The 10639-nt window shown below is 35.3% G+C and overlaps 2 protein-coding genes across 2 annotated transcripts in view; one reads left to right on the forward strand and one right to left on the reverse strand.

Annotated features, from left to right (window-relative positions):
* Positions 1-1832, forward strand: part of LOC107627990 (probable serine/threonine-protein kinase abkC) — a 14574-nt gene extending 12742 nt beyond the window's left edge. Inside the window, exons 3-5 of the mRNA XM_016330794.1 lie at positions 491-757; positions 959-1114; positions 1460-1832. Of these exons, the coding sequence (XP_016186280.1) occupies positions 491-757; positions 959-1114; positions 1460-1579 (543 nt within the window). The 3' untranslated portion in view covers positions 1580-1832. The remainder of the gene's footprint in view (positions 1-490; positions 758-958; positions 1115-1459) is intronic.
* On the reverse strand, positions 2797-8014 carry LOC107626237 (lysine-specific demethylase JMJ25). Its single transcript, XM_016329073.2, has 12 exons — positions 6921-8014; positions 6658-6803; positions 6430-6535; positions 6210-6342; positions 6071-6134; positions 5298-5988; positions 4704-5027; positions 3723-4259; positions 3578-3650; positions 3413-3498; positions 3192-3311; positions 2797-3112 (listed from the first exon to the last, which is right to left on the reverse strand). Exons 1-12 carry the CDS (start codon positions 7635-7637, stop codon positions 3032-3034), a joined length of 3078 nt encoding a protein of 1025 aa, XP_016184559.1. The 5' UTR covers positions 7638-8014; the 3' UTR covers positions 2797-3031.

Consider the following 10639-nt stretch of genomic DNA (forward strand, 5'->3'; position numbering starts at 1 on the left):
GGGGGAGATTTGGATAATTTCAAATAGTTTTTATGGAAAATTTTAGCATTAAATTGTTGCTTATCTTTATGTTATCTTCTGCTTGTATTTTCATGAAAATTTATAATCTTAGTTCTCATTAACTGTTATTAACTTGTACTATATAGATTTTCAATTTACGTTGGATGAAACATTAAACCGGGAACAGGTTATTTACTCTCTAGTTTGTATGCTTATGTTATGCTGCTTGTATTTCATGATAAACCTGGACCTTTCATTTTCTATAGCCTCTTTATGGTTTTTAGCTAATGGCAATTCTCTTTTATTTCAACAAATTTTCTTATTTGATCCACAAACAAATTTACTTTCTGACTTTCCTTGTTTGATCTATAATAATCATATTACATCCTATTTCCTATGTTCAGTATGAACTAGAAGTTGGATCCTTTGGTATTTTAGACTTGAACATGATAAAGTTTAGCTTCCAATATATTGGGGTATATTCTTTCAGGTGGATAACTTCATTCATGCAGACATGCATCCCGGAAATATCCTTGTTCGACTCTCTCAAAGCAAGCGCCGGAATCGGCTCTTCAAATCAAAGCCTCATGTGGTTTTCCTTGATGTAGGCATGACTGCTGAACTCTCTGGTAGTGACCGGGTAAATCTATTGGAATTTTTCAAAGCTGTTGCCCGCCGTGATGGTCGGACAGCTGCAGAGTGCACACTCAGATTATCACAAAAACAGAACTGCCCAAATCCAAAGGCTTTCATTGAGGTAATTTGTTCAAGATACAACTGTTTGAATATGGATTATTACATTGTTGCATTCTGTCTACAGGTGAGCATAGTAATGAGGTCCTGCTTGTTGTGTGTGGGGTTCAATGGATTGCAGATATATGTTCTTTTTTCATTTACTTAACCCCGTGATATGATTCTGAGCCATTGCATACATTGGTTTCTTCTGTTTTTCTAATAGGAAGTGGAAGAGGCATTTACCTTTTGGGGCACCCCGGAAGGTGACCTGGTTCATCCTGCAGAGTGCATAGAGCAATTACTGGAGAAAGTCAGGCGTCATAGAGTTAATGTAGATGGCAATGTTTGTACTGTCATGGTGACAACCCTGGTTCTCGAGGTAACTTTTTTTTTGGGTCATCTTTTTACCAAGCTCACTACACTAGTATGCGACAATACCACTATCATGTGAGTTGGAAAGTAATGGAAAACAATATGCCCTTTATAAGTTCTCATAGCTGATTATACTCTGCTTCCTGGTTGTCGTCTTATTAATGGAGAAATGATACTTGTATTCATTTTTTCTTGGGCGCCAGAATTACTTCCCTCCACCGTTGGATGCAGTGTGGGATCCACAATGTTATAATCTCACACTCCGTCGTCTAGCGGAGAAAAAATGAATACAAAGCACAAATCCTGCTATCAAAATTGTTTGTGTAACTTGTGCATAATGTAATTTGTGTAGGGTTGGCAGCGTAAGCTTGATCCTGGGTATGATGTGATGCAGACGCTGCAGACATTGCTGCTCAGAGCTGATTGGGCAAAGTCTCTTTCTTACACAATTGATGGGCTTATGGCCCCCTAAATAGTGAGGACCCCTTTGTTTCTTGAGGCTCTCCAGAAGCAATTTTGACGAACATAAAACTAAAGCATGAGCTCAAAGCCTAAAAGGCTAAAACTAAAGGCGCTATGACATTTTCCTTGTTTCTTTGTCAATTTTTTCTAAAGAATTATACATGTATTTATCTCTTGATTATTTTCCAGCGGTTAATGCTGCGTGCATGAGCATTATAGTCTACGGTAAAAAGTGTAAGAAAGCGGTCTATATTTGAGCTTCATACTCTGTCGTGCATGCACAGAATACAGATTAGAGTTTTTATTCTTTAAAAAATAAATTACCATTTGTACCCATGAAAGATACAGACGCTGACAAATGTACTCATATAAGAATAAAACGACAATTGTAACCATAGAAGATGGCTTATGTGTGCCAAAAGTACCCTAACAGACAAATTGCGTAACCAACGTCCGGATACTTTTGGCACACGACGGCTATCTTCTGTGGTTACAATTTTCGTTTTATTCTTATATGGGTATATTTGTCAGCGCTTATATATTTCATGGGTACAAATGGTAATTTATTCTTCTTTAAAAAATACTGAAGTACACTTTATTGTCGGAAGTAGATTTTGCCATTTTCTAATTAGATAATGCCACTCTTATTATATGTTATTTTCAAATTATCAACTTTTATGGGTCATTTTTCATTACCAAGAAAAATAAAATAACGAGGATGAAGGATAACTTACGTAAATAAGAAGTGATATCATCAAATTTAAGATTGATATTATCAACTATTTTTAGTTTTCCCGATTGCTAGTTGTAGATGTGTAGATTCCGGTTAAATTAATGGTCATAACTAACAATTTAATTGCAAAATGGAAAGTGCTATTTGCACTATATAAACAAAGAATTACACTGTTCACATAGCCTATTAAATCACGTTCTTTTTTTCTAACTTTAAAATTTTCATAATTTCATTCGACCATTTTCATGTAATCACAAAATTGCATAATTAAGCTTATGCGACTTTATATAGTTCCAGGTTCTTTTCTTTTATTCTCTTTTCCACTTCTCTTTTCCACTGTATGAGTGCTTTTATTCCTAACGCTAGGAACCTGATAACATTTCTTAGAAGCACTTGACTTTTGTTTCTACGGACCAACTCTTCTTTTGGATTCAAACCCAAGTGTCATTCGAAAATCGAAATCACTTTCAAAAGTTAATGAGCTAAGCAATTTCCTCTCAATATTTCGAAAATTCTCTTCAATTTAACCACTAAGCAAAATATATACACAGACCATCAAGGATTATTTCAAACTCGGGTAGGGCAGAGATAGATGTCAAAGCAGTCAAAAAATGGTTACACTGAAGAAACTAATCAATTTAATTAGAGTACCTTTTTTCTAGAAGCTACTTTTATGATTTTTTATTGGGGAGCAATAATCTATACAAAAATGGAAGACAGTTGGTGCAATCATGTTTTGGCTGGCTTGTTTGTAAGCTCATGCATTTCCTTAATTGCTGTATTCATGCTATGAAGCACCATTTTCTTCACCTGTTTCAAGAGGCCCTTGTCAATTCCATGCTTACAACAATAGCAGAAAGCAGGAACTGGTTTACAAAATAAAATATACCTGCAACGTTTCTACTTTGGCTTTATGGTCTGCCGGCAGCAGTCGGACCTCATCAATCAGCTGGATACACTCGGAGACATTTTCCGGTGACACAAATTCCAACACCACATGAACGCAACACTGTAGATTATAAAAGACGGGGAAAAAGGAAGGGAAATTTTTTTTCATACATTCCTAAAGTTTAGGAAGAGAGAGAAATAGTCATTATGCTAATGCAAAACCTTAGGATTTCTGATCTGGTATGGACATCCAGCGGGAATGACAACAGCTTCTCCAACATGTTGCTTGAATGTCCATGGTTCAACCTCTGGTAACAATGACGATTGTGTAAATAGAGTTGCCTGCAATTGTAACAGATCATGAAACACAGAACTATGTGTACTTACGAAACTCCTCTTTAAGCCTTATTTTGTGATTTTTGTCAAGAAAAATGCTCTGATCTAGAATTGGATGAACCATCTGCGAAAAAATGTCAATCAATAACCACCGGTTCAAACAAAATCCTCAAGAGTTGTCATTGTTTGAACTTACTACTTTGTCATTGTCATAGTTATGAGAAAATTCATCACAATGTCTTATAAGGTATTCCATGAGCTTTGGAACGTCTTGTCTGCGGAATACATCCCATTGGGCCCCAGAATGCTCAGCAGAAAACTTATTTTTATCTTTCGAGCTTTCAAACAGATTTCTTGGATTACGGCCTGTAGACAACCCATGGAGAACTGTGGGTTCCGAATCAGAATCAGATAAATCACATTCTCTATCCTGGGAAAAGCTGTTCTCTATACTTCCAGTAGTTGCTTTTTCAGTGTGAGTTGAGACAAAGGATGTTCTATTGACTCTCCTTAAAAAGTCAACTTCTTTGGCCACTCGCTGTGAACCTTTTTGTTCCACTTCTTCAGCATGTGGTGGTAACGTTTCTTTTACTTTCTCTTCCTGTTGTTGTTCAGCAGTAATTTTAGAAGAATCCCTTCGACATAAAGCTTTATGCTTTTTCAGTAGTCGTTGAATTTTTGAAAGCTGCTCTGTAGATAGGGGAACATCCGTGGTATGTGCCATAATATTAACCTGGAATTACAAATCAGATGGCTAATGAAATGGATAAGGATAAAGCGTCAATGCGTCATTCTACACACTACATGATCCTTTTCCCACAAAGTGCAGAACAGATCACTGCTATTCAACACGAAGCTTTGGCATAAATTTGTTCAGTGAATTTTCGTGTCAATTTGTTGCTTAGAGGAAAGGAAACAATTGCAACTCATAATTTCTAGGTATGAGCATGATTGAGTACTGGGGTTCGATATAAACATGAACCATCAAAAACCCAAAAGTAGTTGTAGGATTTTGGGCTTCACCACAGGAAGCAACCTAATTCTGTAAGATTTTAAATTACTTAAAGCTGCTAGAGTTTCAATGCAGAAAGTAAAAAGACTTGAAAGCGAAGAACTGTATTACTCTGAATATACTTGAGAAGAAATCAAATGCAACATAACAAGGAAGGAAGCATACCACATCATATGAATCATAGCAGAGTTTAGTCACAGAATCAGCTTCCTTGTCGGCACAGCCAAATGAAATATGCACGTATGGTCCAATGTCATGTTTAGTACTCTGAAGTGGCAAACTTGCTGCCAAATTCAGAAGACCAGACATGGGATTCATGTATTCTTGAATTGGTAGAGCATCAATTACTTCAGAAAAATGACCTGGAAATTGCTCTTTGAAAAGTTGGGAAGACAACCACCCCTTTAATTTCAGCATCTCATGGCAAGTGTTTTCGCAAGGACGACATTTGAGAGACCCGCTAAAAGACTGCCTAATGTTAATTTCCACCTGCCACAGAGATAGAGTGCTAAACTTACTATCATTGTTATAAAGAACAGGGAAATAGATTAAACATCCAGTTTGTATGTATGCCCATGCATATACTTGTGAAGTACAACAAAGCCCTATAAACTAAAATTGGTATGTGTTTATAAATATGTTTAAATGAATAAAATATTACTGCAAGAATGCAGTACGATTTTATGGCCAACCAAGATTATCAATTAACAATTCAATTTAAAAAGTATAATAACAAAAAACAATAACTGATACACTGACCTCACACCAATCCAAACAAGATTCAAGTAAGTCCTTATCACTCTCGTATCTTGTAATGCTCCGCTCAAGATAACTACAGAACATGATCAGTGGATCCCAGCTGAGGTTTGATGTCTTTCGAAGAACATCTTGCACCACTACGGGATGGCCTTTTCCCCAGTGTTTTTGAAAGTGTTCAAAATTATCACCATTGATGTCCGAAACTGTGGGGTTAAACAAGCAATTATCATTTGAATCCCCTCTTAGAGCTGCTTCTTGCAACTGCTTATGTCTTTTAGTTTTGTGATCTGTGTCAGAACACATTGAGCATTTTGAACTTTTGTCTGGTATTTCTGGGAATTCATAGCTGCAAACGATTTCTTCTGCCTTTAGTTCCATCTCTTTGATCAAACTAGAGGGAAAAATATATCTCAAATCACGGTGGCTATTACCACAACCACCAAGTTCTGTAGATGGAAATGATACAGTGTCAATGCCATTACAATGAGTTATATTGCAACTAGAAATGGCCTTCTCATCCGCATTTTCTTTCTCACGGGCAGCGCAAGTTTTTGTTTTAATCGGTAGCTTCAACATTGATTCTCCAGAAATGCTTCCCTGACTTAATTCTTGAAAACAATTTAAGCAAAGGCTATATAAGCAACTAGGGCAGCTTCTATTGAGATCCAAAATGGGAGTTTTGCAGTGATTGCTGAGTCAAGTAATAAATTAGTTAGCATCAAGCACCAGAGAAACCTTTGACTTTTCTAAATAGCACTCAGAATAGAGTTTACCAGAATTTTTTCTCATTGAAGCCAAATTCAACCTGTCTGATGTGAATATCAGAAGCTTCCATCCCTGTCCAACATAAAAATGCATCTCAGATAACACTACTATATTAGCAAACGAAATTTGAAGAACAATAATATTTACCTTTAATTCTTGCTTCAGTTTCTAGCTGAGTATCCTGATATTCACTTATTTGTTTCAGTACTGGAAGGAGCATACAGAGTAGGTAATGTAAATGCAATATTCTACCAACTCTGCTTTTACCAGCCGAATGTTCCTAAGACAATGCATGTTAACTGAACTGTCAGCATATGCTACCAAAGCAACATTGTAAAGCAGAAAAGCATCAATTTTGATGTCAGACCTTACTTTCACTGTCTTTATATTGACTTGCCAGACAGTCCTTACAAGTGCAAGTTCCTCTACAAACAGGGCATGCCTTCTTAACTTCATTCTCAGTGCCAAAATACCTGTTAGTTTCAAGAAATATCAGCATATGTCTCATATTTGAATCCTCAACTACAAAATCATATTTGTTAATATATAAGCATTGAACATTGGGGCAGTGTAAATGAATGCAACAATGACAGACCGCTGTTTTATGCAATCCATGCAGAAGAACTCCTTGTTACAGCTAGAACACTTGATAAGATTCTGAGAATTACTCTTCTGGCACCAATGACACCTCTTCTTCTTACCCTTTCCCTTCTTCTTCAAGCCCTGTCCATACTGCACAACCTGAAAAAAACAAATATCAACAAATCAAAGGGGGGAAAAAAAGAGAGTAAAACTTAGCAGCTTCTGCTAAACCCACAGAAAAAAAAAAAAAGAGTAATAACTAACGAACCCACCAACCTGCAACCTGCCAACAGGGACTCTATCAACATTCTTGGACCTGAAGTAACGCGGCGTGACGGCGAGCGCTTTGGAATTAGAATCAGCAGCCAGTTTTACATCAAAATGGGAACCCACATTGCCATTGAAACCATTGGCGGTTGAAGCTGTAGAGATAGCCATCACTCCATTCGGCAATTCTCTCCGCAACTCTGCTCCTTCGCTGCACTCTTCATCTTCTTCATCATCGTCATTCTTCTTGTTCCTCTTCTTCCTTTTCTCAACCTCTCTCGTCAAGACCATCCTTATAAGCTCCAAATGCTTATCATCACCACTCCGCAACCCCTTGTTTTTGTTTTTCCTTTTCTTGTTCTTATTCTTCTTCTGAACGACCAATGCCTCTGAAGTACCATCGGAAAGCTTGCGCTTCTTTTTGGCGAGAAGAGCAATCTTGGAGTCCTTGCGTGCCCTAATTTCGACATTGTTGGCAGGAGAGGAAGGAGGAGAAGGAGAATGAGAGTGGCTCTTACGCTTATTCCTCTGAAGCTTGAGGAACTCAGGGACCTTCTCCTTGTACTGGCGATGGCGACCTTGAAGGTAGTGAACCTCGCACAGCTTCAGATTATCCTTCACTCTCCGCCGGCACCGCCATTGCCGCCCGTCCGTCCTCCCGCACCTCAGGTTGTCCGGCGGAACATACTCCTCCTCCCCGGTGGCCGCAGCTGATTTTTTTCCCATGAAAGTTGGAATTTTTTTAAAGAAAAACAGAATTGAGATTTTTCTCGGGAAAATTTTCTGGGAAAAAGTGAAACCTAAGCAGAGGGAGAGAAAAATCCCGTCTTTTCTGCACAGGGCGCTGGGGAACGGAAAAGGGTTTCTCTGTTTTTAAGGCCCAAACGAATGTGTATGTTTTTTTTTTGTGTATTTTATTGCGGAGAAAGGAAAAAAGTAAGTGTGGCAAGTTAATGTAATTATTGGCAAATTCAGAGTCTTGTTTTGGTCCGTGGTCTTGTGGGATCAAGATTTTAATCAGAATCTTGTCTTAATTCTTATATCAGATCATTGATGAACTGATGTATAACATTTTTCTGTAGAAATCAGGTTCTCCGGAATTTTTTTCACCTTAATTCTCCCCATTTTTTACATTTTGTTTTGGACCAAGTTTTTCACTTTTTGGTTCCGAAGTTGGTCACTGAATCTTGTTGCGAGAATTTTTTTTCTGAAAAAGTCTACCCTTTTCGGTTTCTTGGGCTGGAATCAATCGCATTGTGTCTTCAAATGATGGTGTATTGAAGATGTAGCATTCAATATTTTGATTAAGCAACTTGGATATGAATATATATAAATGATAAAAAATTATTAAGTGGCCAATGTACACACCAGTGTCACTCTTTTCTGGTTTGGTTTTTTAGCTGCCTTTGATGTGTGATATATGATGTATGAAAGCATGAAAGGCTGAAAGCATAGCATTAACATTTTTCATTTTGCTCTTGATTTTTTTTTTTTTTTGTGTGTACATTTGCAGGCTGATTGTTTGTGCACTTTTTAATTTAGATGTGCAAGGGAAATGGTATAGGACGCAGTGATGGAGTGTATAGGTGTTTTTTTACAACTGTGATGTCAGGAGCAAAAATCAGACCATCGAATTTTGGGTACATAAATCGAAGGATCCGATTTGTATTTAAAAAATTAAAAAAATTTGGGGTACACAAATTGGAGAGTCAAATTACCTTCACCAAAATTTAATTTTTTTTCTTCCACACTAATCGGACTGTTCGATTAGTGGGCTTAATTTTTTTTACAAAAAAATCAAATGATCCAATTTCTTCATCTCTTATTTCAGAAAAAGCTATCCCACATTTATGTTTAGCACCCAGATTCTCCACAACAACATACAACACACACATGCTTCTCATATCCAAAAAAATGAGTAGAATATGGTAGAGTTTAGATCTAATCCTATAACTCTATTTGCACATTGAATTTTTTATATAAATTCAATTCTATTATATCTGCGAGTTGAAAATATCTCACTCCTAATTTTACCCATTTTTAATCCACGGGTTATAAAAAATATACAACATTATTATAAGAATCTTTTGCATTTAGTGAGAGGTTTTTAATTCAACATCCACTTGAATATTTTTATATAAATATATAAAATATACATATATAGGGTGCGGGTTGGTCAGGTAGGGTAATGATTCAATATTATTTAATTAATTTAAATACTCATTTTTATGATAATTTTTTTAAAAAAAATTAAAGACAGAATAAAAGATAATATTTAAAGTATACCTAATTGTACTAATGTGTTTTTATTTTCCTTTGTCATTTTCTTTCATACTTTTTATTTTCCCATGTTTTAAGGGTATGCTTAATTATTTCATGCATAATTATCTTACAATTCTAAAGTTATAAAAATTTGTTCCCTAGGATAGGGTAACAAATTAAAGAAGAACAATTCACCGCTAATTGATCTTCTACCTCCCTTTTATTATTGATAAGAGTTTTGTTACACATTCAAAAGATTTATGCAACCAAACAACTAAGTTACAACTAAGTCATTTAATTTATATGGTGTGGAGTACGTGGTCTTCTTCTTTTTTTTTTCTCTTTTTTTTTTTATTTATTTTTTATTATCGTCATCGTCATTCGTTGTCACTACCATATTATCACATCCATCTCCTTCTCTTTCTGTTTTTTTTTTATTTAATTTTTTTTATCTCCTCCTTCCTTTTCTTCTTCTTTTTCTATTATCATTATCGTCATCACTAACAACACCAACATTTTGCTAACATCTTTATTGATTCTAATTCTCGGTGGTGACATTGTTAAATAATTTTGAAACCGAAAATATTATCAAAACGAAACCATTGTATAATACCAAATGAACCGAAAACTGTCCATTATATAAATTTGAATTCAGAAACACATGCGTCTCGAATGAACCAAAAATATTATCAAAATGAAACCATTATATAATATCAAATGAACCGAACATTATCCATTATATAAATTCAATTTCAGAAACAACTGCGTCTCGAATGAACCGAAAATATTATCAAAACGAAACCATTGTATAATATCAAATGATTCAAAAATTGTCCATTATATAAATTCGAATTCAAAAACAAGTCAATTTTGAACAAAAATACATCCAAATCAATTTTTGATAGTGTCATCAATATGACAAAAAATCGATGATAACGATAACGACAATACGTATTAGAAGAAGACAATGACGATAATGATGATGATTATGATAATGATAATGATGGAGGAGAATGATGAAAATGAAGGAGGAGACGAAATTCCAATAGGATGAGGAGTTGTTGGTGACGACGGTAACGAAATTGAAAAATAATAAAAAAGGAGGAGACGATAACGAAATTGAAAAATAATAAAAAAGGAGGAGAAGAAAAAGACGTAGCATTCGAGAAGAAGAAGAACGCGTAACTCAAATCACTTAGATGAACTTGGAAGTTAAAATTGCTTAGACGTGGAGAATTATTCTATTGATAATGTTATCATCATGCTTTTCAAAGCAAAAAATCAAAATGACAAAAATTTAAGTGCAAACAATTTTAATTTGTATTGGCTATTATTTTTAGCCAACACTCTAATAAAAAATATTAGAAAGCTACTAAAATTTATTAATTTTCAATTAATCATTAATATTTAAAAATATAAGTTAAAACTTAAAAGTATGTTATTGGATTATTAGATTAAATAAATTA

Source organism: Arachis ipaensis, chromosome B02, assembly GCF_000816755.2.
Source record: "Arachis ipaensis cultivar K30076 chromosome B02, Araip1.1, whole genome shotgun sequence".
NCBI lineage: Eukaryota > Viridiplantae > Streptophyta > Magnoliopsida > Fabales > Fabaceae > Arachis > Arachis ipaensis.

Excerpts from the sequence above, each read along its gene's own strand:
- LOC107626237 (XM_016329073.2), bottom strand. The coding sequence starts at position 7,637 with ATGGGAAAAAAATCAGCTGCGGCCACCGGGGAGGAGGAGTATGTTCCG. Across the intron at positions 6,536-6,657 it reads ATGGATTGCATAAAACAGCG|GTATTTTGGCACTGAGAATG; the intron begins GTCTGTCATTGT and ends TGAAACTAACAG. Across the intron at positions 3,499-3,577 it reads AAGGCTTAAAGAGGAGTTTC|AGGTTGAACCATGGACATTC; the intron begins GTAAGTACACAT and ends CATTGTTACCAG.